Below are 27,673 nucleotides of genomic sequence, written 5' to 3' on the forward strand. Positions count from 1 at the left end.
AAGAATGGGTTCGATCGAAAAGTGTTCGGTCAGGATCGCTGTGGGTCCAGCATCGGGAGATCTCGAATCAATCGAAAAGGGGAAGCAGTCACACGTTTCGGCATCAGCCGCCAACACAATTCTGATGGGAAATGAAGTGATTATTCAATGGTTCCATGGGGTATACTGATGGGCAGACCGAATCGGTCGATTCCAATATCAGCTGTCAAAACATTAATTGGTTCAAGTGAGTACTTTACTTCCTTGAGGCTATCCTGCAAGCTCATGCGAGCTACTTCCAATTTTGTAGGCAATACACGGGAAATTACACGCGGTAAAATTGTTGCTTATTTAGATCTAGGCACATGCTAGCTTGCATTTGATTTATTTGTGTGGTCACGAATTGCTTGATCCTTAGTCAATGGATTGTGATTGGTTAGAGATGCAAGGTCGAAGCTATCCCATTATTCTAGACGCAAAGCCTCACCATTGTCATCAGTGATGAGGCTATTTAGCACCAATAAGCTATATAGATAGCGTGATTTCAGTTGTGAAATTGCTATGTAACTATTTACTTTGCAAATAGATACTTATCAAAATGATACATTTGGGACGTTCTTGTTGAACATGGGAATAAATCACGTCATCGGGGCCAAAGAAGACTCATCGGGCAAAACATGATCTGACAAACTCTGTCGAAATTGTTCAAATAGGTGGGAATCGGCAAATCCTCAAAATGGTTCAGATCTTCCTCGTTATGGTCCATAGAGACTATGTCGCACTCTCCTGAGGAGCTCGAGGGAATCGCCATTGCAGGGCGAGTCTCTTCAGTTCTCTCTATTCTAGGGTCTTTCACAATAATCGGCGCTTTTTCTCTTTCTCGGCACTTCCGGAGTCCAATTCATCGTATAATATTTTTCAATGCCTTCTATAATCTGTTCGACTCTGTCGCTACGATGATATCGACTAGTGGACCTCAAGCTGGAGACACTTCATCGCTATGTCAATTCCAAGGGTTTGCTCTCCAAATGTATGTCCTTGGCATTGGCAAAGATCTTTAAAGGCAATATTGTTCGCAAAAAGCAATGCTGACAAAAAATTAGGTTTCCAGTAGCTGACGTGCTCTGGACATTCGCGATGGCCTTGGATACATATCTGGTTGTCTTCCATCACTTCGATACTCAATCTTTGCGCAAACTTGAAGTCAAGTATCTTGGTGCTATTACTACTCTCTCTTTTATTCCTGCCTTTGTTTTCCTATTCATTCGCGGGCATGATAGAGGTCCTATATATGGGGACGAGACTGTAAGCTCATTCAATCGGGTTGGGATTTAGGCATATCTGGAGGCTAACTTATACTTTCTATAGATCTGGTGCTCAGTATCTCGTACCTGGATGATCCTTCGCATAATCTTCTACTATGCACCCGTGTGGTGTGTATACTTATGCTGGCCTGCCTGAACTCTGCTAATAGTTATTACAGGGCGATCATAGTCATAGTCCTGATACTGTATTTTCTCATCGGCATCGAGATCACCAGAGTCCGCGACGAGTTCAAATTGACCGACGATGATCACATTGCACTGACTTCTGGCAATTCTGCCAGCAGTGTCAAGACAACTATCGAAGCCAACTCCCAAAGAAACCCTGGCTTCACTCCAGAATCCAGTATCCCAAGCGACACAGAACAAAATACGTTCCGACGTCCACCTACAGCAAACAAAGTCAACTCAAACTATCAAACTCCACAACAGAGACGTGTCTCGCTGAGACAATACGTTATCATGCCATCGCTTTTCTTCCTTGCTATGTTAGCAACGTGGATTGCGCCAACCATAAACCGTATCTCGGAATTCGTGCATCATGAACATGGGACTTACTCGCTTCTCCTCTCTGTAAGTACGTTGGGGTCCCTTCGTGGGTTTTGGAATGGTGTTATCTTCATCACCATCGGCATGAAAGGTTGGAAGAGGCGGGCTTCGGAGAGGAGGATGGCTCTGAGACAGGTTAGATTGTCCTATTCATGGTGAAGATTGAGTAGCTACTGACTTCACTGTTCTGTAGACTAGATCCGGTCGTAGATGACATGGGACTCGCATGATGTCTTTGTTTTTTTTATTTATGATGATACCCTGGCTGTTTTATAAAAAGGAGTATGTGTTCGTATAGACCTCAGCTTCCCTGGTTGATCAGATCAGATGAACACTTCACTTCCTAATAAGTCAACAATATGCCCATATATTCATTCAGAAATGGAGCTACAAAATAATCAATTTTGAGTTCTTGTGGCTGAACGGTTACAGTATAAGCCATTATCGGCCGTTGGAGAGCTTCCTAGAATGACAAAATACTCAAAGTAAACGATGGGATATTGAATCACCGTCATCCGGGCTAAAGAAGTGCCTACTTTGGCTCTCATCATAAGCAAAGTTTGAATTGCATTTTTCTTTTTCGAAAATGGCATTATCTGCCATCTTGAGCCGTTCTAAGTTGTATTGTTCGGTCTGGAACCTGAAGAGGCTTTACCTATTCCAAATTTACTATGATTTATCGTTACCCGGTGCATTTGGTAGTATTTTTTTCTATGTATCTCTTCCTCGAAGCATCAAAATAAATAAATGTCATGATTGTATTTATATAGTAGTTTTTTCTTTTATAGATGCTGGCTGAGTCATGTGACGTCAAGCGCGCGCCCTATTTGTTTACATTCGACAAATTTATTAATCTTCAACTGATATGCTTCCCCACACCGCTTCTCGACCTCGACAAATAATTTGAGAAGTTGCAAATCTCTTTTATCCCTAGTTGTTCCTTGCATTCTTGCTTTCAGCCATGGCGATCCGCCGTTCCGCGCGCATTCGCCGCGCCCAAGAGTCTCCCGAGGTGAGTAGCATCGCAACTGTTGTGGGATGGGACTAGATAGTCATGACCATTGAAATCGGCGCCAACTAACATTAATTTTTCTTCTCTAGGTTGAAGAAAGTACTCCCCAGCCTGAGCCAGTCATGCCTTCCAAACTTGCCTCTGTTGCCGAAGGCGACGAATCTTCCAACTCCGATATGCCTCACGTCCAAACCCCTCTGTCCAAAACATCTTCGCACAAAACCCCAAACGCGTCAGCTAAGCGCCGATCTACCAATGCCATCACACCTACTAGCCTGACTGCGCTGCGTCCATCTCAGGCAGAAATGCATCCCAGCAAAGCGCACCAAAGCACAGCCAAAAAGGTGGACTCCGGCCTCATCCTTGGATTCAATCCTATTAGAAAAGATGCGGATGGCAATGTGGTCAAGGATGGTATCAGCGACAACACTCCAACAAAATCCAAGCCGTCACCCGCAACCAGTGGTTTTGGAACTCCAGGATTCGAATTCAAGTTCCAGTCCCAGGAGACTGATCTCAGCGACCAGGCGAAATTACTCATGGAAAGTGTCCGCGGCGATGTTGCTCGAATCAAAGCTCAATTGCTTGAGAAGTCCAAGCAAGACGATGAAGACGGAGCTGGACAAGCTCCTGGCGACCGCAAGTTTGCTCAGCCGAAGGGCAAGGCTGGGCGATTCAGCGACATCCACATGGCCGAATTCAAAAAGATGGACTCGATTGCCGGACACGCCTCGTCCTACCGTGCTACTCCCGGACGCTTCCAGCCCGTGACAAAGTCCCTGAAGCGGACTAAGTCTAAGGCCCAGCTTGATGAGCCCGAGATGCAAGATGAATCGCCCTCTCGATCTGCTGCTAAGAGCTCAAGCCTACCCGCCCCAACTGCCGCTACAACTGCCAAGCGTGTCAAGCACAATCAAAGTGAAGATACCTCAACTCGGAATCAACCTCAGAAGGTCGAACCTAAGAGATTTGAGACTCCTCGCCGGCCCGCGGGTCCTCGCCCTCGCCCGTCGGTCCGCAACTCCCTCATGACCCCCACACGCGCTTCCCTCGCTCGGTCGGCCTCTGTCAGTGTCAAGGCGCCAAAGACATCCTTGATCCCATCTTTCAAGCACTCTCCGGCTGCTAATACAGTCGCCTCGCCACGAACTCCTCAGACAGATTTCAATCCTCGCCTGAAGAGCAAATTGCCCACACTTAATAACCTGAGATCTATTCTTCGTCGGCGTCAGCCACTTTTCTCCCACGACCCTGCCAAGATTGCTTCTGGAACGCACGCTGCTGCGCCCGATTTCAACCCTAAATCTCTCTTTGCAGGAGCTGCTGGCGATATGAGTGATTCGGCTCCAACTCCTTCGCCAAAGAAGCACGTTGAGTTCACTCCAAGCGTTAAGTCTCGTCACGAACTTGCCGTTGCATCGCCTTCTCCATCCAAGGCCCCTTCCGTCAAGCGTCTTTCTGTGGCCGGAGACGTGGTCTATCCCACTCTTCCAACTCTGACTCCAGAGAAGAATTTGGCCGTCGCAGCCTCCACTACACCTACTTCTGAACCCAAATCCATCCGTCGCGTTCGCAAATCGGATGCTGTTGGACCGCCCGGTTCGTATCCAGAACTTCCTGTCGTGACTCATGGCATTGCCCATGGAATCAACAACAAGAAGAGAGGCCGGGATGCATCTGATGATGATGATGCTCCGACCGCTAGCAACACCGAGAACGTTGCTCCATCAGATGAGCGCAGCACCAAGAGACTAAAAGCCACTCCAAGCCCGGTTAAACAACGCCTTACTAAGACTCCTGTTCGTCCTTCTTCTGGTCGTGTGGGTACTCCCGTCACTGCCAGCGCAAAGAAGGGTCGTAGTGTCCTCAGCATGAGTCGTCTCAATATGCTTTCCAAGCCAAAGGGACATGTCTAAGCACACTACTTTTTGAGCATATAACCTGCGGCTCGGCCGCCTCTTTTGATGAAATGTTTTTTTTTCAGCCTTTATGATCAATCTGGAACCTGATTTGGTTTCAACCACTGTTTTCCTCTTGCCCTTTTCACTCCATTACTCGCTGCTGTGATGCTCTTCTGCAGCGTCAACGAACCAACTTTTTCCTTCTTGTTTGTATCTACATTTACTTTTCGAGGCTTCTTTCTTCGGGACTCCTGATCCAACTCTCGGCATACTTTTTTCCATGTCTGGTGTTGTTTGTTTGTTTGTTTTTCTTCTCTCGCTCTCCAATTGAGCTTTTTGTGGGGAACCCGGCGTCTCAGGGTATGCTCTAGGGGCATTGTTATCGGCAGGCGCTCTGGTATTTTGTTTGGTGGATTAACTTATTGGCAAAGTTTTTAAATCAACATTGTGACACACTATATAAGCATTGCAAGTAGTCCCAAACCCAGATTGTCAAGACATGCCTCTCGACACGTAAATTGACAAGCCAACTACAACTTGGACTCAGTCTACAAACAAACCAAATTGGATGAATCAAAGAATTTTTGCTATGTACATACAGGGGGGGAATCCATCCATCTCTCGTGGAGATTAATAAGGAAAAAGCTAGGAATACAGGAAGGGGTCGAAGGATCAAAGTGAGAGCGCGCAGAAAACAAAGGCCTTGCATCCAGCTGCAGAGAAATAAGCAAATAGGTGATTATGCTCCAGTCTTGCAGATAAGAGCCTCCATAAATAATCGGAGATAGTACAGTGGCATTAAGCATGAGTCGTTGTGTGATATCGAGGTGTGTTGGGTTGAGGTAGGTGTGAAAACGGAGATAGAGCAGCGAAAGGATGAGAGATCAGGCATCAAGCATTTATCGGTGTGGTGCTGGGGGTGCTTGGCCGGAACGAGCGGCGTTGGATGCATCAGTTCTTCATGGTTTCCAGGAACGAGTCCAGGTTGTATTCTTCCTGGTATTGGCGGTCGTCCCAGAGTTCGCCAAGGTCGTCCAGCCAGCCCTTCTTGCCCTTTTCTTTGACCTCGCCGTCGATGTCGACCATGTCGACTTCGTTGCCGGCTGCGTCGCCCGGTCGCTCCGCTGTGTCGGCTGTTTCGCCGAGATTGAAGAGATCGAGCAGTTGGTCTGTGTCCATTGTTCCGAGGCCGGCGTTTTGCTGATTGACCACCGTCGAGGCGACGTCGATCTTGAACCGTTGCAAGCTGTGGGATTCAGGTTAGTTGGTTGCATTGTTGGGCGGGATGTGCGATAACTTACTTCAAAATCTTCTCTTCTAGGGTACCTCGCGTGATCAGGCGGTAGACATTAACGACCTTCTTTTGGCCGATACGATGGGCTCGGTCCATGGCCTGGATATCCTTCTGGGGATTCCAGTCATGTTCCACGAATATGACAGTGTCGGCTCCCGTGAGGTTGAGACCTAGTCCGCCGACACTAGTGGTAAGGAGCAAGACGTCGTAGCTAGGATCGGTGTTGAAGCGGTTGACAATGTCCTGGCGTTTTGTTGCTTCCACGCCACCGTCTAGCCGGAGGTACTGGACGGATGGGAGTAATTTCTTGAGGACATCGTTCTGGACAATGTCCAGCATCTCCTTCATCTGACAGAACACGAGCGCGCGGTGGGGACTGACATAGCTTGCGCCGGTGTCTAGTTCGCCCTCTGCTGTGTGATCAAGGCCAATGCCGCAATCCACCAGCAAGTCTTTAAGGGCATTCAACTTGGGTGCGTGGGACAGGTCCCTGATGTTAGATCGCTTCGAGTTCAAGAAAGTTTGGACCTCGTTGTACTGTTTGTGACCTTCCTTGACGACCAGTGCGGGAGAATTACACAGACGCCGCATGTATTGAAGCGCCTGGAAAATGTGCTCTTTGTCACCGCGGTCGGCACTGCCCACCTTGTTGGCCAGTTCTTTCTGCTCCTTCTTGGAGAAATCTTCGAACAGCTTCTTCTGCAACTCACTTGGGTCGCAGTAGTAGTTCTGAATAATCTTAGGTGGCAGATCGTTCAGCACTTCCTCCTTCAAACGACGGAGTAAGAATGGCAAAACCTGTTTGTGCAGTGCTTCGATAGCCAAAGCACCCGCTTCTTGCTCCTTGGAAGACGATTTGCTGAATCGGCTGGCTGCAATAGGCTTGGCGAACCGGTCCAGGAAGACCTTCTCTGTGCCAAGGAAGCCTGGCATAAGGAAATCAAAGAGTGACCATAGCTCAAGAACGTTGTTTTGAATCGGTGTGCCAGACAGGATGAGACGGTGGTTGCTCATCAGCTTCTTCACTGAAGAAGTGATCTTAGCTTTAGGGTTCTTGATAAGGTGACCCTCATCAAGCACACAGTAGTTCCAGTTGATAGAGCTGAGAACGTCGTTGTCGTTGCGGCAAACATCATAAGAAGTGACAATGACATCAGTGGTAGCCAGCATAGGCTGGAGCCTCGATCGTTCTGACGGAGGCCCGACATAGGCAATACAGCTGAGGAATGGAGCATACTGCTTGACTTCCTGTTGCCAATGACCAGAGAGGGATGGCGGGCAAACGATCAACGACGGAAGCTTTCGTGAGTCGGTAGAATGACTCTTGGCGAACTCCTCCGCTCGCATGTGGTGGTCACTTGCCACGATGCAAATGGTCTGCAAGGTCTTTCCGAGACCCATGTCATCACAAAGAATACCATGAAGGTTGTAACGATTAAGGAAAGCAAGCCAATTGACACCATCTTGTTGGTAGGGACGAAGCTCCGCCTTGATGGCGACGGGGATTGAGAATTCCTCGACCTTCTTTGGGTCCAGCATCTGGGACATGAATTTCCTCTCCCTGTCTCGGCCCTTCAGCAACTCTTCTGAGAAGCCAGGGGGGTCGGGGATTCCAGCCTCGAGTGGTACCAGCTTGACGAGGGTCGCGAATGAGGTTGTTGCGAGAAGACGCACATCGTTGTCGGAATCGCTCATTCGCCCCAGAACAGGAACAACCAAGAAGATAACGTACGGGAGGATGCCATCTTCCATAACGTGGATCAAATGGTAGATGCATTCAATCGCACCTTGGCGGTGGTGAACATCCAGTCCATTGTTGATGATTGGCAATACTTTCTCAACGAGCATTGTCATACCCTTCACTGTGATAACACTGCAGATAGTAGCAAAACATTTGGCCGCTGCGTAGCGAATAACGGAAAGTCGACACTGTAGGCCCTTGGCGATAATCGGCATGAGGTCGAGAACCCATGGGTAGAGACCTTGGTCAAACTTGGGCAGCAGAGCCCGCAGTGTAGACAAGCCGTCCACAATTTCTTGGCCGAGCTCGTTCTCGGGGTTTGTGATATCCTCGGGAAGTTCATCGTTCGCCAGAGCATCCCGCAGCGGTCGTTCAACCAATTTCGCAAGATTTGGGACCTTTTCCAGAAGCTCGGGGCCAAACATGACTGCCAATTGCTCCAGCGCATCCTTGGCACCACGACGCATGATCCTTGCCTCCTTCGCTTCTCTTTCGAACTTGGCTGCATCGGGGTGATCGCGTCGATCTTCCTCTTTGCGTAGCGACAAGATAGACTTTTCTAGATGAGCGTTGTGTGGGAACTCGGGTGTCTCAGAGGTGTCGACACAGCAGTATTTGACCAAGTTGCCAATTATCTTGTCCACTGGGCCGCGCTTCGTCGCCGCTGTGTAGTGTTCAATCAACCCTGCGACTGCTGTTGCGGAACGCTGCTGGAGTTCAAGATTCTCCTCCTTCTTCACGCTATCCATCATACCCTTGATTATGTGACCAGGCTTCTTGGGAATATCCCGCAGTGCGACCAGGGCACCAGCTGTAGCAGCCAAGACACGCATGTCGCGCTGCTCCCTCATCAATCGAGCTTCATCAACGGCAGATAATGTTGTGGTCCGGGTATCTGTGAGAACTTGGGTGGCAGTGATTCGTTGAGCGGGTGTCAGGTTCTTCTTCAGACGATCAAAGTCAGGGCCAACAATCTTCTCGGCATCCGCCAAAGAAAATGCATTAGGTCCAGCCTCTGGGTCACCCTGAACGACGACTGCCAAAGTCGGCAGCCGAGAGGGTGCAACATGAGCGTGGTCGCGGAAAGTATTCAACAACGAATGGCATTGAGACCGCGCCACATGCAGGTAGCACGCGATATCGGAATACCATGGCGGGCGCTCGCTCTCGAGAATTGGTCGCAGGCGCTCACACAGCTCCGAACGGTATTTGCTCTCTGGTCCAGATTGGCGAGCGTACTCTTCCATAACCATGGCCGAAGCAAGTTGGGTGGTTGAAGCCGAGACATCGAGACCTTCTAAGATTGCGGGCCAGAGACTTGGTAGCTCGTTCTTGTCCCAGAATGAGATAAGCTCGCCCAACGCCTTGGCGGCATGGATCTTGGATCGTAGCATGGTGTCGGCACCAACGAGATCAATGTCACCGGACAGCATGTGTCCATCCACATTGTGAGCTGAAGGCGGTGGTGTTTCTTTCTCCTTCTTCTCGGACTTGCGCCGGCGTCCTGGCTTTGTCTCGGGGCCGCCGGGAGCAGGTGGGGAGGATTTGGCGGGCGTGGAAGCTGGGGCGGCAATGGAGAATGGTAGGCCGGAGGGCTTAATAAAGAGGGATGCGTTCATCGGAATGGGGTATCGGGGGACGCCGAAAGCGCCCAGTGTCAGAGTGACAAGCGGTTGAATGGATTCAAGCAACTCGTCTGCGGATTTGAAAGAACCGCGCAGTTCAGCTACTTTGAGAAGCTCCGACCAAACCTGGCCAGAAACTTTCAAGACCCCCTCGTTGCGCTCCACGAGAAGATTTTGGAAAATCAACCGTAAAGCCTTGCCATCCACCCAGTCCGTGGTTCCTTCGCCCTCCAATTTGAGGAACGTCATCAGAGCCCGAAGCACAGCTGAGCGAACACTGGTGATGGTATGTCGCAGGAATGGGTAGAGACGAGGAACCAGTCTGCCAAATGATGCTTCTGCGTCGCCGGCGGCGTTTGCCTTCATCGCATCCAAGACTTGGGAGAACGTGCATAGCTTGGCCAATAAGTCCATCACTGAACCTGTACTGGCGCTGAGATCGTCTTGGAGGTTGGATAGACAGTCCCAGACGATGTTCATCAGAGGACCTAGAGCACCAGTCCGTGATGTGACAAACTCCTCTGCGATGGGGACAAGCGTCGCGGCACTGACGGCCCGAACGTCATCATCGAAGTCAGCCAGGCCTTTCATCACAGCTTCCAACACGCCATCCATCATATTCGAGTCTTTGACAAGCAAGTCCTTTCGGACGGCGACAAGATACCGCAGGCCAATCATGCCACCATGGCACACCTCCCACACGGGGCGATCTAGCCCGAGGTCGGTCTGCATAATGATCCGGTATAGGCATCGATAGACTAATCTGACTGATTTGGGGTGAAGGTGTGAAAGGAGAGCACCGAGAGTCTGACCCACAGTTTCACGGATAGGAGCAACCACATTGTCCGAGATGTAGTCACCGAATCGGTCAAGCATCAAGACGGAGAGCAGTCTACAGGAAAGATCGTCTAACCATTGGCGGTTTAGGATATCATTTTCAGAACGACTCTTGCCGTCCTGTCGGCCGGCTGCCATGCCCTGAACTCGGATAACTTCACGCAAGGCCATCGCGGCTCCATGTCGAACTTCCCAGTTGGAGTCAAAAATGTCAATGGTCAGGAATTCACACATGTGTTCTAGAGGCCATCCTCCGCCCTGTTCCGCGATCTCTGGTTGAATGTGAGATCGCTCTGGGGCGACAACTCCTTTGAATTCAGTGACAAGCTTGGAGTCGTCGTCTTCTTCGTTGCGTTCGAAAGAAAAATAATCAGTTTTCGTCTCGCCATTCTGGTCATCTCCGTTCTCTGCTTTGACAGGATGGGGTGTCATGGGCAAAGGAGTCGTGACAGCCTCCGACTGTCGACGAGAAGACAAATCCACCACACGAACCTTGTTAGCTCCCATCTTGGCGTTTTGCTTATTCTTTCGCTTGAGTTGGTTAAGCTGTCGTTTGCTCAGTCCTCCATCCTCCTTGAACGCGCTTTCGTTAGGTGAAGAGGGGCGCCGAGAAGGCGCTTCAATTAAACTGTTCTGGCGAGAAATTGGAGCAATCTTTGGTTCATCCTTGGGGGCAGGTGTCACCACTTTGGGGGCTGTCTCGACATCCTCGAGCAAATCTTCTTCAAGATATTCGCCCTTCAGACCAATTCGTGACGTCAAGGTCTTCTTCTGGTGCTGCAGGCGTGCCGTTGGTTCCATAGAAGCAAGTGAGTATTCATACTCCTTTCCAGCGCTGCCAAGGAGCCGCTTGCCATATTTCAATATGGAGGCGATGTCTAGGGTATCAAGCTTGAGGGACCCATCATCCAAGATCTGCTCTTCTGATTTGATCTCGGACTTGATCTCCACGTCGTCCTCATCTGCAGCAGACTTGATTTGGAGGCCATCATCTTCATTTGGATCATAAATTTCTGCGTTAGAGACAATCAATCCGATAGCTTTGGCGGAAGCTGTCCTGGTATCCCAGGATTTAGATCGAAGATAAGGCAAGATGCGCCCCAGCAAATTAAACAATTCATCTGGATGCTGCTTTTGCACATCTGCGAGCTGCTGCGCTGCTGTGTTTCGAATCAAATTTGTACTCCCAGATTCAAGAAGCCTTTTTAGTTGTCATAAATTAGTTAGAAAATTATCACAGATGGTGACACGTGATTTTGTCGCGAACTCACGTAACAAGCCGGTCTAGCCTCGAAGAGCCCATCGCGCGCGATTAAGAAGGATATGATATAAATGAAAAAAAAAACGTTAGAAGATAAAAAAGGAATTGCGCGCGACAAAGCGCGCAATTAGAGAGAAAGGACCTCGATAAAGAAAAAAAAAAGAGAATAAACGCCTACACCTCAAAACCGTGATGAGTCAGCGTTCACCTAGGTAAAGATGAGATTTCCACTCGAAATGAAGATACATCGACGTTTTATGCTCTTGTCTTTTGTCCGGACCAACATTGGAGACTAGGCCGTTTCTGGATTAGCGTGGGCGGTGAGTGCAAATCAATGACTGATTGGCTCACTTCCTAACGCGACAAGTGAGTTTTTCTGATAATCACGTGAATCGACGCGTTAGATATAGTTATCCTTCGAGACTAGTAACATTTAATTTTACTTACATATGTACTCGGATCGTCAACTTCTTATATGGAGATAAACTTCCAGTGTTGAGTCGTGGAAATTCTTGATAACCAAGTTCAATTTCCGAATGAAGGAGAGAACAATGCCAAGACATGCCAGATCGCCTTTTCAAAGGTTTCAGGAATAAAAAAGGATCAGCGGAACATGTCGTCGATAATGTTGCATTATTCAAAGATGATTAATTGATAGAGCGAGAAATGAAGCATCTTTCAACACCAACCTTGGAATCAATAAGTAGTAGCAAGCATTTTCACTCTCCCTGTCTGGAAACAAGAATCTGATCTTGACAAACCACCTGGGCATATATCCACTGTATGGAGAGATCAATATATATAATTGCCTACTAAAGATAGCTACCTAACGTGCACTTGTACTTTATTTTCACCTTCGAAACAAGCATAAATATCAGTCTCTACCTAGGTAATATGTAGGTATCTGTTTACTTTAAACTTCAATATAACAAAGCGTAATGACAGACATCCGTGGATCAAGCCCAGTAAGTATTGCAAACTAGAGCATGTAGAAAATCCCCATCAACGTAGTTCGGGCCAAGCGGCTAAGCGCGTGGAACAGATCACCCAGCGAATTTGGCCGCACCCAATCAGAATTCACGCTTACTCGTCAATTAGCCTTCTGGGGTCGAATATGTTTGGTGCTCCATGGCTGCTCGAGCCACTACCTACAAAATACTTCATATACTGACTCTAATTATTCAATATAAAATGATAAAGAAATGTTTGTCATCGAATTGGAGTATCATTTCGAACCAACAGACCTGAAAGTCAACCAGTTGAGCGTTTCTATACAGTCACAGGCCCCGGGCAAAAGTCCCGGGGCGGAAACACGGAATCACAAGCATTGAAAAAGAACAAGCACATCCATCCTATTCACCGTTGGGCCAGCACATTAGCTGCCTGTTCTTCCTTCCCAAGTAGACCCAGGCTTCGAATTTGCTCCGCCTTGGGGGCGTTCTCCCGGGGGTGTGCGGCCTCGGCCTTGCGGTAGGCAGCTTGCATCTTCATGGTGCGGAGAGCCTGATGTTCCAAATTTCCTTAATTAGACTCCTTTTTCATATTTTCAAGTATAGCGATATGTCGCATCAAGCGGGGATTGGGATTACCTCTTTGCGGTGGTGAAGGCACTCGTGGTAATCTTCCAGGGCGGGCACACACTTCTTCTTGCCGTTCTCACCCTCGCCAGAGTTCACAACGTAGCAACCAAGAACCTCTTGCCAGAAGGCGTAGCAGCGGCCGGGGCCTAGAAAAAAGCAATCGCGGGTTAGCTGTGGGGGTTCACTCGCGGGGGAGGGAACTGCCTGCGCAAGCTGTGATTCGAGAGCACACCGCGCATCCGAGCAGATTTTCCGGTAATGGGGAGAAAAAGCACGTACCGCCGTTGTTGCCATAGCCGGAAGCCATTGTGATATGTAGTAGGAGGTTATTGAGCGAGTTGTAGGCAGGGACCGCGAAAAAGGTGGTGATGAAGTGCCGAGCGGATGCGACCTTCGTTTCCGACTTGGCCTCACCGCCCAGATGCAACTTGGTCATCGGCCAACTATGAGGCCAGCTCACTCGACTGTCCCGACTCTTTAGATCATGGCTCTCGAGTTATCTGATGCGCATGCCATTCTGCTTGCTACAAATCTTTGCGCAGGTGGTAACGTGGCGGACTTGCCTAATCTACAAGCCCAATTTCCCCATTGTTTTCCGTTTGAGCGCCTCCTACGCATTATCTTGACCTTCCTCCCAGAGAGCACGGAGCCCTCTAGCTATACTTCGGTGCTGCAAGAGTTAGAAACTGGGTCTACTACATCAGCAGACCGAGCTATCGACACTTCTGCGGTCCAAAATTTGACTGAAGCGGTTGCTCGAAAGCGCGTGCGGAAGCTCAATCTCCGACCACTACAACGCCCCGACGAGGAAGCCGAAGTTGCTTCAGCGGACCCTTTGACTCAATTTCTCATTCACCGAGCGCATTTAATCGATTCTGAAACAGCGCTACAGCCCCTCATACTCGAACTCCTCCTACCCTTCTACGAGCGTTCTCAAATCATTAGAACATGGCTCATCTCCAGCCTATTACCATTGCTTCGACTCAACTATGAATTATACGCCAATCGCGACGAAAACATATCGCTTGAAGTACTTGAGTCGATGGACGATCAGACCGCAATCAACATACTCTTGTCTTTGGTCAGCGACGAGGGCGCCAGCATGGATTTGGTTAACAACTTGAAAGGCTTGATTGGGCCTTGGCTCTATGGCGGCAGTCGATCAAAGCGAAGAAGACTCAACGAAGCGGCGCAACAGAGTTCGGTCTCATTCATTCAAGGATCCGAGAAACCTCAACCGACTGAATTGGCTGGATGGGAACATGTCAACGAATGGCTAGTATCGCGGAGTCTGGTGGATCACGAAAGCGTTGTGAGTGCTTTCAAGCATTGGGATGGACCGTCAGATGTCGATCTAGGCGGGTATGAAAAGCCCGAAGATCGACTCCCAGACGACAAGGCGAGAGAACTGCAGGCTCGATATGGCCAATCTGGTCTTGCCGTGGTGTATGCCCATGCAGATTCATCGACGGCTGTGCTGGAGGGTTCCTTTCAGGTTTTAACCAGAATTGCGAAGCTCCTCGATCTTGAAGACAGCGTGTACCTCAGAACTGATTCGGAGCTTCCATCTGTGCACTATGACACCGAGCCTGTTTCCTCAACGTCCCGCGCATCGCTATTACAGAATTCTCTCTTGAGACCGACAAATCCTCTAACGAAACCATCACCTTCGTCAATATCGTTCCTCAGTGCTTTGCTTCTCTCTCTTCGTATATTGACCGAACTTGGTCATCTTGTTCCCTGCCGAGTTGCAGCAAACACGTGTTTACACAGCACCGAGGAAATGCAACTAGTTGAGCTTAAAAACGCAGTAGAATCTACTGTGAAGCAACCCAAGCCACACCAAGATTGGCCAATGGTCCGACAAAAATTGCTTTGGCTTCGAGATTGGCAAGCAGAACAGTCAGATAGCGCATGGGATGAACCTTCATCCTACCATGGACTTTTCTGGAGAATTCCGCGAGAGACGGTTGAGACAGAGATATTAAAGGCGCTCCTAGCAGCCAAGGGTAAGCTATCCGACCTCCAGTCTTCGCTTTCAATACTAATAGTACCCCCAGAGTATCAATTGGCCGTCGACTTATATACCAACTCCAAACCAGCGCCTCTCAATCCTGCCCGGGTAGAAGCAGCGGTTCAAGAGGCCATTTTCACAGCATATGATAATGCAAGCAATGGAAACCGAACCCGCGGGGGAATGAAGAGGGCTTACGACATGTGAGTGCTTATCACTAAAAACGTATAGAGTTGTCTCTAACAAGACCACAGTTTGCAATCATTCCAACCGCATTTCCCCGAGTCTACTGCATTGAAGCAAATCCACGCCCTCATCGCAGCCACACATGCGCTCTCATATTACTCTCTGACCCTTCAACATGGTGTTCCATTTCAACCGGTCAGCATTCGAGTGCACCACGATCCTCTCCTGTTGATCGAGAAGGTTCTCGAACAAAATGCAAGAAGCTACACTAAATTGGACGACCTCCTCTCAATTGGGCGAAACCTCGTCGCGGCAGGCGTGCCCACCCAAACCGCAATGCATGAAACGGAAGACGCAACCTCCCACCCTCAATCAAAGGAGCAAACCCTTCTCACCGCTGAACGCCGGATCATCTCCCTGGCAATAACATCCGCCCTATCCACCAACGATTTCGGTACAGCCTACTCCTACATCCAAACCCGCCTAACACCGCCCTCCCTCCTCTCAACTTCCTCCCCCTCCTAAATCCCCCAACAACGCCAGATGACATCTCCTGGCGAGCCGTGTACAGCGCAGGCCGCTACCGCACAACAACACCAACAAACCCCCCACCCTCGCTAGCAACCCAAATCACACACCTATCCCAGAGAATGGAACTTCTCAGCCTCTCCCTCGTCCTCACGCCATCCCCCGACCCCCTCCCCGAAATCCTCGGCGCCTGGCGCCGCTGCGACGAAGAACTGACGTCCCTGCGCGCCCGCGAACAACAAGAAGAAGACCTCTGGGATCGCAAAGGCGACACGCTCTCGTCCGTCCCGGGCGGATTCGGGCCCTCCGATTCCGAGCGCGACGCCTTCGACACAGAGCAGCAGCGGGCTGCGCGGCGCGCTCGCGCCCGCGCTGCCCTGCCGAACTCGCATCGCCATGAGGCGCCCATGGGCCTCTTTGAGGTTGCGCGCGGTGCGGCAATGGCTATTCACAAGAATGCGTTTCCGCTGCGTGGGGCGGCGGAGCAGGTTGATGATGAGCGGCCTCTGTCGCCGGATAGTGAGGGTCGTGTGCGGAAGAGGGATATGGTTAGTAATATGGTGACTGGTGGGCTGGTTAGTGGTATTGGGTGGGTTATTGGGGCCAATCCTAAGTAGATTGGAAATTTGGTTATGTTTCGCATGGGATTGTTTGTACCCAGAGTAACTTTTATGATAGAAACGAGAATTTTGACTGGACGGTATTCACCTGGAATTTTGCTTCAGAGCCAAATACGTGTAGAGCTATGGAAGGGCTTATGCTATCTAAATATATACATATGTAGAGTAGACACTGAAAAGACTCGTCTCATCCTATATTTTCGTGATATTATCCAGCAACTACATGCATTTGAACCTAAAGACAAAAATGCAATGGTATTAAGTACCCATGTCCATGAAAATCTCCATGCATTGCATACACTCCCGCATCCAGTGCAAAGCGGCACCAAAGAAAAACCCAGACAAAGTAAAAAAAAAAGGGCTGTACACTGAAAAAAAAAGAGAACACGATATACCAAGCAAAACCGATATGTCCAAGCTTGAAACATAAAGAGCAGAGAAGGACCATTCCATCGAGCAAAGGACCGAAAAATGCAAAGGAATGGGGAGGAGGCGAGGCGCGAGGTGGATAACACTCAGAAGGCGGAGGTTGAGAACGTCAGGCCGTGAAGGATCGTAGGGGGTGAAGCGTAGCCGGGATTCGTGGCGCTGGGAATGAGCATTTGCTAATGATAGATAGGGTATGGGTATGTCGAGTCCCCGCGAGTTCCGGCCCGGGAGGGAAGACGCAAAGCAAAAGGCAATGGATAGAGTCGTGAAGGTTTTGAGTTGTGTTGACATCCAGGTCAATGGGGTCCAGCCTCTCGTACTCAAAGGAACGGAAATTGCAGTATGGCACTGAGGAAGTGTGGTTGGGACTGTTTTCTTTTGTTCTTTTACTCCTTCCAATCCCACACCTGCTTGATAAAGTTGGCCATGTTGACCTTCTTGTTTGACATTTCCTGTACCCAAGGATGTTCCAGCATCCGCCAGGGGGTCGCGCGTCGAGGGGGTTCTTTTTCCAAGCTAAAAGTTGTGTTAGTCGATGAATAAGCGGGGCGTTTCGAAAAAGTACATACCAGCATTCGATGAAGTATTTAAAGTTATCCGACCAATGAATGCCATTTTCTGGTTCGTCCTTCAGCTTGGGAATGGGTTGACGGACGATATAAGTGAGCAGATCGATCAGCCCTGCGCGGGGCTGCATCTCAGTCCCGTCGGCAGGGAAGGGGAATCGGTGCTGCGCGACTTCGAGCAAAGTCACACCGAGAGACCAAACGTCGGAGGTGATGGTGTATGATTGACCCGTGATACGTTCTGGGGCCATGTAGTAAGATGTACCAATGAAGGTGTTGGCGTCACCCTTGGTGCCGAATTCACCACTGACACCGAAATCGCACAGTTTAACCTGGCCGTCGCGGCACAAAAGAATGTTGGAAGGCTTGATGTCTGCAGATCATTAGCTATTGAAGTCAAGTATATCGAAAAAGCACGGGCGTACCTCGATGGATGATCTTTCGACTGTGGAGATAGGTCAACCCGTTCAAGACGCCTACTGCCACCTTGCCGAGGACCTTCTCTCCAGTACGACCTCCGAGTTTTTTTACTTCCCTGTAGATGCTGTCTAGACTTCCACCCTCACAGAATTCCATAGCGATAGAGATTGTGCCAGTTGACTTGTCCATGAAAGCACCGTAGTAACGACAGATGTGATGCGAAGCGCAGTCTTTGTTGAAGTTGAGCTCACGCACAATTTGCTTCTTGACATCAGGATTGGGGTCCGTAGTGATGATCTAGTTCAATGTTAGTAAGTTGCTGAACATAAGAGAACAGACCAATAGTAGACGAAAAACTCACCTTCAGTGCAAACACAGTCTTTCCCTCCTTGAGTCTGCATCGGGTGACCGCGCCGCCAGCACCTTCTCCGAGACTTCCTAGGTCAACGATCATGTTCTGTTCACTGGCCGCGTGCCAGCCTTCATCATCGAGATCATCCACATCGAGGGGCCGGCCCTTCTCCAAACTCAATTTACTCAGATCAGGGAGAACTAGATTGACATTGTTATCACGGTCTCCACCCTCGCGGTCCGAGTACACTGAGCTGATCGCCGATGAAGGATCCGATGAGCCATCCGGATTTCGAAAATAGTTTGCGGGTGTGCCATTTGTCTGAAGTGACAATTTAGGCGCACCTCCATTTCCTCCCAAGCCACTTGTATTCATGGTCAGCGGGGGCGGGGCTGGTCGACCGTTGGGCATGACTGCTGACTGATGCAGATTCTGCTGACTCTTCATAGGAGTAGCGAGTTGCAGTCGTGGGGGAGCAGGTCGACCTGACGAGCGCTGAGGTTGAGGTGTGGACTGGGTGTCGATTTGAGGGACCGGTTGAGGGACCAGGGCGGGGGCAGTGCCATTGACGGGTTTGGCGTTGGGAGATGGAGGGATGCCTAGAGTGAGCTTTGGAGCTCGCGGGCTGCCGCTGTTGTTGCGGCCGCCAGGAACAGGGGGACGAAGAAGAGGCACGGAGGATGACATGGCGAGATTGCTTTGCCTTTCGCCAGGCAAGAACAACTCGTTTGGATCGGCGAAGGTAGCCACAGTGTGTACCTACCCGTTGATGAATAGGATAAGGGAGTGAACAAAAGTTATTGAAGGTGAATACACAACAAAAAACACAAGCCAAAGCAGAATCAAAAGCAAAAGCAAAAGGCAGAACAGATAAGGCTGTTCTGAACGAGTGGAGTTGCGAATGAGAAGTTGCCGAGAGATGTTTCGATGTGGCAGGTGACCTGTCCACTACGTATACTTAAGTAAATGGCTTATACAAATTATTGTATGTAGTGTAGAGAGTAGAGTAGATTAGAGTAGAATAGAAGTTTTCTACAGAATTATATGCTAATCTGAATCAATTTCACTAAGAATACTTTGAGTATTAAAATAGAGCGACACAGCCCTGGGAGTCTTGGGAGCGACAAGATTCGGACCCTAGGCAGTGGGGTCCCCTGTGTTTCAGAAAGCGCCTGAGCTGAAACACTGCATATTTTCTACTGTTGGTCTCTTCATTCTTTTTTAATCTTTGGTTTTTGCTATATGGAAGATTTTGTTCATTCAAAAGAAAAAGAAACATGCGAAAAAAAACAGAGAATTCATTCAACCCATGGTTCGGCCTAACTTTTTGCAATTTTCCAATAGATAACATTATGTATGTATGCCCAGCGCAATATATATTGGTACACACATTCTTCTATATACTTATGCACAATCTTACTGCAATTCCCTCAATACTTGGAATTCTGTAAAATCCATAGCTATAGCAACATTGGAATGATATATTCCAATGACATATAGATGACCTCGACATAAATATACGTTGTTGCCTTGAGCCGCAACAGCAAACTGTGGCGTTCAAATCGCCAACACATCTGTTGTTCCCCTCCAAATTGACCTATCATAGTTGGTATATATGTGTCCCATCACTGGGACAGCCTTACAGAAGTACGACCACCCGTCGTACGTTGTATACACATGTACAATGTACCTATCTATGTAGTTATCGTATGAGTACAACGTAAAGGTACGTACAACAGTGGTAAATATATTTTCCACCCACAATGTTATATTATACAACATTTATAACCAGTTAAAGAGCGACAATGCGACATGTCGGAAAATAATATAAGCTATGTCATCGAAAGGCCAAACCTGGAAGATTGACACATATTGACAGTTATCCCTTGTGGCTTAGCCCATCTGTGGCCGCGCAATATGGGTCCAATGTCATCATCGGTTCCAAGAACTGGATGCCCTACTTCTGTTCCTGGATTCGGTTAACTATGCGTTGGAACATAGATATTTTATTATTTGGTGTATTTTCATGTGGGCCCCGAAAGCACAGTAGACAGGCTATATGATGTCAATTGTCAATTGTCAGGTGCTAATTATGCTGTACGTTGCATATATGGTTTACAATGGACCTACGGAGTACATAGCGCTCTGAAACAATCCCCTCCTAAATTTTCTACCGGATCTTGATCTACAGGTCGTGAAATTTGGTATGCCGAAGGTGTGCTACAAGCATCAAGATTTACCATGGTTGTCAACACAGCGCGAAGCTGCCCATGGGTGGTCTATTACATAGTAAAATTGAGAAACACACAATAATATCATGAGGGTTGTGAAAGTCCAGCACGCGACTCGTTATTCTATCAAACTGTTTGTTTTCTGCCAATCAACCAGCTAAAGTGTGTCTGTAGATCAACAAGCAGCAAACTCAGAAATGGGCGAACCTACTGTTAGATCATACTGTACCTTTGGCAACAAATGCCTTGCATTGAAGTTGTGATTGATACCAAGACAAACTCGGGAGTGATCGAAGACAAAAGCAACACAGATTCAGATCGGACTCGTCATGTTGAAAATCCAGCCTGGAGATATAATATACGCAATCCATTTGTATCTGGCAGACAATGATCCAATTGTCTTATACAAGGTATTTCACTGTACCACCAACCCCGTCGTGGAACAGAGCGCGCGTGCTCAGACGAGCACATTTTGATGGTAAGAAATCAACAGTGTTGCTCTCTAGGGATCCCGAGGTTGCTGTTGCTCGCTTGTGTCATCGGCGCTAAACGTGACGCGTCGCTGCTGATCGTCGGACTGGGTTGACAGGTGACTTCAATGACGATCGAATGGGATTGATTGAATGAATGTGATCGTTGGTTCATCGATCTGATGGGTTTGCAAATTGCGCATACGAAATTATGGGTTTTTAGGCGCCAATTCCATTTTGATTCTGCTGAGAGTGAAGCGCAAGCATAAAATTGTTCACAGAAAGGTTCGAGGCAGAGGGTGGCAGGCAAGTCCACTTTAAATCAAGAACACGTACCACTCGGCATCTGGACACCAGGGCATCAGGGCACACTTGGCACACACTACTGCCTACATCGTACAACAGTAATGAAGTAAGTAGTTAGTTAGGTACTGGAGAATTTTTGAGAAAAAGGAGATGTAGATGGATGTTCAAACTTGCTATATTGCCCAGGTGTACTCCGTCTTCAGTACAGGTTGAATAAGCTATTGTAGTAGCCCCTTCCCCTGAACATCAAACACCTCAACTTCAAAGCAGAAGACTGCAAGAATACCCCACGCTATACTACTTTGTCATGAACTTCGGAAAAAGCTCCGGTCCACACCGGCTATTATTATCCCACGAACACCCCTATTATCAGATACATCGGAGACGGTCCACCAATAATCATATCGCCCAAAGCCTAAACATAGCTAAAGATAGCATCAGAAAATAAATATGGGGTTGATAAGAGCACAATTATACGTTGAAATCCAAGAGAGCGGTCCGATCTATTGAAAAAGGGGCCAGGAAGCGCAAGAATTCAATAGCGGCGCTGTGGAGTCTGGGGGCGCCACGAGGTCCAAGAAACCTCATCTTCCATGAACAACCCCTATCATGGAGTCGAGTCAACAAAAATGGTTCCAACGCCACGTCAAGACCATAAACCCGGGCTAAACGATCATTGGCCCTACGACATGAACATGTAATTGTAATTGTGGCTAGAGCTTGTACTACTCCGTCCTTACTGCGTTCTGAGTGGTGGTGGAACCGAACCGCTTCGAGTGTTTGTTTCGAGGTCTCGACCCAGGAACTGGATGAAGATCGACACCGCTTTGATGTGTTCTGCGAGTCCCTGGGTATTGAAGTACAACGGATACATAACATGTAAAGTAAAATGCGAATGCGAACTTGTTAGATTACGGCATATGCGCCATGTCAGGGACGGCCAATCATGCGCCTAGACCCTGATCTTTTTTGTCCAAGTTGCGCTTGGGCTCTTCCCCATAGACCGGTGTGGCTAGTCCAGGGGCACGCCACGAGCAAGCTTCGTTAAGCACTTTACGCGGAAGTAAACTGATGCGGTCTAGCCGTTAAGGCGCGAAGTGCTTGAGACCTTCCCGTTGCGGGGGTAATTCCTTAGCGATGACGGTCGGATTTATCGGATATGGTTGGATTGTATTGAATACAGACTTGGTCTTAGTAGCTTCAAACTCGGTGTAGAAGTATATCTACAATTTTTGGTGTAATGATCTAGATATAGCAATGGATACGGGTAAACATCGGGCTATAGAATACTATATGTGTCCAATCTTGTATAACTAAAAGCAAAATAAAAAAAGGTCTCGGACGATGATATACTCAAGTCTCCGAAGGATCCAGCACAGTCCCATTATTATGCTCCACTAGAATTAGTACAACAATGTAATCACAAAGTAATATTATCATGTCTCGGGCGATTCGCTCCGATAACTGTTTGTTTCTATGGAGTACAATGTTGTAAGATGAACATCCGGAGTAAGGACCAGCCACATTTCGCAGGTAGAGTGCACATCATCGTGGATTCGACCCTTGCACAATACGTGATCTTGGCGAAATAATAAATCGCGGGCTGTTCAGGGGTAAGTGGATATAGTGACCCACGGGGGGTAACGCTGCAACTTGGACGCCAGGAACAGTTAGTGGATCAGCGGTCTGAAACAGTTGAGGGAAAAACTGAAGAGAAAATAACAATGATAAAAAGGAAAAAAAAAAACAAACAAAGAATAGATGCATACTCTGTTTACGGAGTACTGGTGATGCAGTAGTATACTTCGTACTACCATTGAATAGTTCATGGAGTATCTATTTTGATAGAGAGGTAAGGGCTTTTCTGTCTCAAAGCCATTTTGCAACGATCAACGAACGCTAAGAACACTAGCGGGTCAAAATTACCAGTCTTTCAATTGTAACTCGTTGCTCTTTGGTAACTTCATTTACGAAAAGAAAACAAAACCTTACCATCGATCCAATCATAGTATTTCTCTAATTGAAGGCCGTGCAAGTGTAATGTTCCCAGTACATGGCAGGATGCGGTGTGGGTTAGTGGCGGAATAAGTACCTAGTACAACATTTCAGATACAACGTTCAATATCGAGTCTCCCCTTTTTTGTCCTAATTTATATATTTTTTTTACAGGGGCAATATTGAAGTGGGCATTGAGTGGCTGCTGATCTCAAGTTGGGCCAATCTCCCCATTCATACAAAGGGCCCCTACCTCCCCGTGCTGTTTCTGTTTCTTTCTTCTCTCTCCAAGTACTATCTTCGTTGCAAAGCATCCATTCACTCTCTCTCTCGACTTCGGTCATTACACTCTTTAAACCACACTCTCTTTCAACTTCAAAAAGCACCGCTTTTTATCTTTATATATACCTTTTTGAACATCCCACGGCTTACCGTACATAACATTCAAAATGCGTTTCACTGCTGCCACCATTGCCTTCTTCGCCGGCCTTGCCGTTGCCGCTCCCGGCGCCGCTGACCAGACCGTCTACGAGACTGACGAGGTCACCATCACCTCCTGCGCTCCCACCGTGACCGACTGCCCCGGCCGCACCAGCGCCGAGGCCACCGCCACCCCCTCCAGCGTCGGAGCTGTCACCAGCAGCCCCGCTGGCCCCGGTGCCGGTGCCTCCGAGACCCCCGCCTGGTCCGAGACTCCTGCTGCCTCTGAGACCCCTGCCTGGTCTTCCGAGACCCCTGCCTGGTCCTCCGTCCCCACCTGGGCTCCTTCCAGCTCCGTTGGCGGCTGGGCTCCTAGCTCCAGCGCCCCTGCTCCCGCTCCCCCTGCGGTCACCTCCGCTTCTTACACCGTGACTGCTATCACCACTTGCGTGCCCACCGTCATCTACTCGACTGTGCCCGTTGGCCCCGCTCCCTCCGGTGTCTCCCCCACTGGCTCCGCTGGCGGTAACGGTGGTGTTCCCCACGTCCCCTCCGGCAGCAAGCCCGCTGCCTCCGGCACTGCCTCTGCTTCCCCCGCTGCTTCCTCCCCTGCCTTCAACGGTGCTGGTGCTCTCTCCGGCTCCGTCGGCCTTGCCGGTGTTGCCGCTGCCGCTGCCTTCTTCCTGGCATAAATGATTCCTTCCGGATTGGTCACGCCTGTCTAATCTAGTTGGATCTTCGGGTCTGGTTAACACTTAGCTGTGTGTGTACCGGATTGGTTGATTGGAGGTAATGCGAGAAGAGGATTGTGTTATTTAGGGTTTCTGGTGATTTACTCTTAACAATTTGTTGCTTTCTGACTGGATATGGTCTATCCCTTTTTTGCTTTTTTTTGATATACATATTTCCCTTTTGATTTCTTGGGCTTCCTGGATAGCTTCGGAGTTGTGCGAAGCTCGCTGGTGGCTTGAGCACGATCTTAATGTAAACCATGACAGCTTTTCACATTCTCCTTTCCAGCGCCCGTAACCTGTTGGAATGTATCCTTACTTTTTCCGTCTATAATTCCATAATCTGTATCCTGGTTGTACTGTATACACTTTTAGTATGGTATTTCAAAAATTCTGTAGTGCATTATTGGTCTGCGCCGATTCACCCTCAATTTTGATTCTGCCCTAACCCCTGAATCACCAGAGGTGCTGACTATTCATACTTCCTAGGGCTGATTATGCCACGAGACTTTCCCAGGTGCATTTCAAACCGACTTGGTGGCTTGGCATCGGGAATTTAAATCCAACCGCTTCATTCGACCAACAGCTTCCGTGCTGACCGCAAGTTTAGGGCTTGACTGGGCAATCAACTAGTGTTTCACACTAGAAAATGAACCCCTTCTCACGGCAGACATATACCACAAGATGATAACAAAATTTCAATCGCTTTTCAACAGCCTCTTCCATCCCAGGCATCTCAGGTATGCAGCAGTCATTTGAAAACATTGTCAGTAACCAAGATTGAGTTGCGGTATGAGATATGTTTCTTGTAAAGCGTCTGCATTTTTGGGTATTCAAATTAATTGACCATAATTCAATTGAAACATGCACTGCAAGTTCTCAATAAATAGTCACCCCAAACTCTCTATGCTTCAAGAATTTACTGTGAATTATCTGCCATTTTTGAGATTCCGATAATTCTTAAGAACTCAGCTTGTTGATGCCCTATATTGTACAGATGCTACATGCGAGTGTGACTTCAGAAAGACCAGTGATTGGCCAACAAAAATAGGAAACCCACAATTTGTGACCTCAGTGGCTGAGTCGGAATCGGCTTGCCATCTACGAGCGTTAGAGCACACGACATCTCGCGATATCCCGATTTGACTATATGTTTTATCTTGTCAGTTTCCAGAATCCATAAGCACAGATGTCTGCTATATACAGCCACTCAATATCAGACACTGTAGACACTGCAGACACATCCAAACCTAAACGTCGTGGACATCGTATCCGTCCTGAGTGGAGACAACGGAACCACGGCCCCTTCAAATTGCAATCTACAGCGAGCATTGGCCTCCGAACCTCAATTCTGTTAATTTAAGAGAAGATTCACATATCGTCGGGTGTCGGTTCCTTGTACCTCATCGAGAGACTGTGCCGAAGGGGGAGAATCAGGGTCTTCATTCAACGCCGAATTTGGACCCCATTTTCCCTACAGAGCAGCTAATCGGTTTCGGGAACATGGCAAGTTATTTTCGATCTAGGTACTGCTTTCTGGCATTGGTCAGACCTTGTGACCTTTGTCCTGAATAAGTGTAATCACTTTCGATTTCGGGCAATTGGTTGTCTCCATTATGATGTGCTGCGTAAGAAATATGAAGGATTCAAGCGCTTGGCCCCAAAGGCGCCTTGTAACTGGCGGTGAAATCAGTTGCGTAGTACGTAGTAGACTTGCATATATCTCGCTCATGCGCGACATCGCTTTTGCTTTTCGTTCAAAGGTGATACTGGACGCCTATTCGTATGCGTTCGCTACAGATCAGGTCTGTCCTCCAAAATTCATTCTTATTTAGGCTGCGGATACGAGCCCCCACGACGATCTACCATCGAAACCCGCTCAGAGCGCACATCAGTCGTGTTTGAAGACTTTATATCTCAAGCCAGACCCCTGCTGATACGTGCCAATGAAACATGTTATTCTGTTCATTTCTACGACGGGCTTCCACCGAAGCCCCTGTTCAATCAAAATCCGACTTCGATATCCCTCCCATAGACCTCTCTTCCCTTGAGGGCCCGCAAATGGTGAACCCTAAATACATCGTCATGCCAGATACAAGCCCTACTCGTGTCTGTCACCACTCTCGTACTCCCACCCATATCTTGTTCTCGAAACCTTTACCACCACGACCAGCATCAACGGATGTTACCTCACCTCGGCAGCGCCGTGCTATACAATCCGAATGGCAACCCGATTTTCCAGCGATCGAACAAAATTTAAAACGTGCTCCAGCACGAAGAGGCAGGCGAAGTCCATCCGACGGAATATTTCCCGACTGCGACCCTCGATATGAACACGATATTTCCTCGTGCACACCATCGGATCATCAATACAGTCCACGTCCTAGACGATCACAAAGTTGTATGCCTACGAACCTCATCTGGCTCGAAGAGGAAGAGCAATGGGTAGTTGGAAGCAGATACGTATCCGACACACGTGATTATTTTCACAATATTCGAGCTCCTGCTCAAACACCGACATCACCCGTCTCACCCCTTTCCCTATATCGCCAAACGACATCCAGTCTTGAAACCGACAGGATCGCGCATGACCATCGCCCTACCCGAGATGAGTTACTCAACCTATTGTCGCCGCACGGTAGCCATGAATTTGGACCACCACTTGCCATAAGGTCAGGGAATGAACGAGTTTAAAGGTGGATTTCTGTTGTACAAAGAATGCAGGATGACAGAGAATAAAGCAGGTGGCCCAAATAGACGTCGTAGCCCCTGGTATTCTAGGGCAGGGTTATCTAAACACTTAAAGGGTACCAGCCGCTAGAAGCCCTTTATCAAGCAGAGTCATGACATTTAGTGGGGGATCGACAAGGTTAGGTAGTGTTAACAAACACCTAAACACCTTAGTTTTCTGCTCTTAACTATAATATTGAACAACCTCTGAGGTTATATTATAAAATTTATAGTATCTGATTATCTTCTAGATTGCAAGATAAAAAAGGAGTGAAGTGAGAGTAAAGTGAAGTAAAAGTGAGCTAAATACATATGTACACACCTTATATTCCTCAAATTATATCTGCCTACCTGTTATTATGTCAAACATATACTAGCAGTGAGCCGATTGCTCTAGTCTCTTGCTCCGAGCAATGCTACCGTATTTATGTTCCATCTTTAGAAGAGCTAGTGATGCTTCTATTTTCCCAACAGCTGTTACACAGCCTCTATGATATACAGCTCTTACAACTCCTGTTTGACACCCGTGGACACACCTTAACACTACTGCTAACATCTGATTGATATTTTCTTA

At 48.3% G+C, this 27,673-nt stretch overlaps 8 protein-coding genes across 8 annotated transcripts; 5 read left to right on the forward strand and 3 right to left on the reverse strand.

The window, feature by feature from the left end:
* Positions 1-752: 752 nt before the first annotated feature.
* Positions 753-2,009, forward strand: gprI (putative cAMP receptor (Car4); the record flags this gene model as incomplete). Its single annotated transcript, XM_057247073.1, has 4 exons — positions 753-1,009; positions 1,083-1,284; positions 1,348-1,412; positions 1,463-2,009. 4 exons carry the CDS (start codon positions 753-755, stop codon positions 2,007-2,009), a joined length of 1,071 nt encoding a protein of 356 aa, XP_057092422.1.
* An 802-nt stretch (positions 2,010-2,811) lies between these two features.
* Positions 2,812-4,778, forward strand: N7529_011548 (uncharacterized protein; the record flags this gene model as incomplete). The annotated part of the gene is made up of 2 exons (XM_057247074.1): positions 2,812-2,862; positions 2,952-4,778. 2 exons carry the CDS (start codon positions 2,812-2,814, stop codon positions 4,776-4,778), a joined length of 1,878 nt encoding a protein of 625 aa, XP_057092423.1.
* A 936-nt stretch (positions 4,779-5,714) lies between these two features.
* N7529_011549 (DNA-binding ATPase) lies at positions 5,715-11,563 on the reverse strand (the record flags this gene model as incomplete). The annotated part of the gene is made up of 3 exons (XM_057247075.1): positions 5,715-6,009; positions 6,065-11,461; positions 11,532-11,563. The coding sequence occupies 3 exons, from the start codon at positions 11,561-11,563 to the stop codon at positions 5,715-5,717; spliced, it is 5,724 nt and encodes a 1,907-aa protein (XP_057092424.1).
* A 1,314-nt stretch (positions 11,564-12,877) lies between these two features.
* Positions 12,878-13,537, reverse strand: N7529_011550 (uncharacterized protein; the record flags this gene model as incomplete). Its single annotated transcript, XM_057247076.1, has 3 exons — positions 12,878-13,024; positions 13,111-13,247; positions 13,381-13,537. The coding sequence occupies 3 exons, from the start codon at positions 13,535-13,537 to the stop codon at positions 12,878-12,880; spliced, it is 441 nt and encodes a 146-aa protein (XP_057092425.1).
* Positions 13,538-13,585: 48 nt separating this feature from the next.
* Positions 13,586-16,446, forward strand: N7529_011551 (secretory pathway Sec39 family protein; the record flags this gene model as incomplete). Its single annotated transcript, XM_057247077.1, has 4 exons — positions 13,586-15,110; positions 15,162-15,318; positions 15,370-15,755; positions 15,845-16,446. The coding sequence occupies 4 exons, from the start codon at positions 13,586-13,588 to the stop codon at positions 16,444-16,446; spliced, it is 2,670 nt and encodes an 889-aa protein (XP_057092426.1).
* An 818-nt stretch (positions 16,447-17,264) lies between these two features.
* Positions 17,265-18,903, reverse strand: N7529_011552 (dual-specificity mitogen-activated protein kinase kinase; the record flags this gene model as incomplete). Its single annotated transcript, XM_057247078.1, has 4 exons — positions 17,265-17,394; positions 17,448-17,817; positions 17,870-18,161; positions 18,226-18,903. The coding sequence occupies 4 exons, from the start codon at positions 18,901-18,903 to the stop codon at positions 17,265-17,267; spliced, it is 1,470 nt and encodes a 489-aa protein (XP_057092427.1).
* Positions 18,904-23,667: 4,764 nt separating this feature from the next.
* Positions 23,668-24,330, forward strand: N7529_011553 (GPI anchored serine-rich protein; the record flags this gene model as incomplete). Its single annotated transcript, XM_057247079.1, has 1 exon — positions 23,668-24,330. One exon carries the CDS (start codon positions 23,668-23,670, stop codon positions 24,328-24,330), a length of 663 nt encoding a protein of 220 aa, XP_057092428.1.
* Positions 24,331-26,322: 1,992 nt separating this feature from the next.
* N7529_011554 (uncharacterized protein) lies at positions 26,323-27,063 on the forward strand (the record flags this gene model as incomplete). Its single annotated transcript, XM_057247080.1, has 1 exon — positions 26,323-27,063. The coding sequence occupies one exon, from the start codon at positions 26,323-26,325 to the stop codon at positions 27,061-27,063; it is 741 nt and encodes a 246-aa protein (XP_057092429.1).
* Between the last annotated feature and the right edge of the window lie 610 nt (positions 27,064-27,673).

The sequence above is a fragment of the Penicillium soppii genome (genome assembly GCF_028829465.1).
Source record: "Penicillium soppii strain IBT 18220 chromosome Unknown utg000010l, whole genome shotgun sequence".
Lineage (NCBI taxonomy): Eukaryota > Fungi > Ascomycota > Eurotiomycetes > Eurotiales > Aspergillaceae > Penicillium > Penicillium soppii.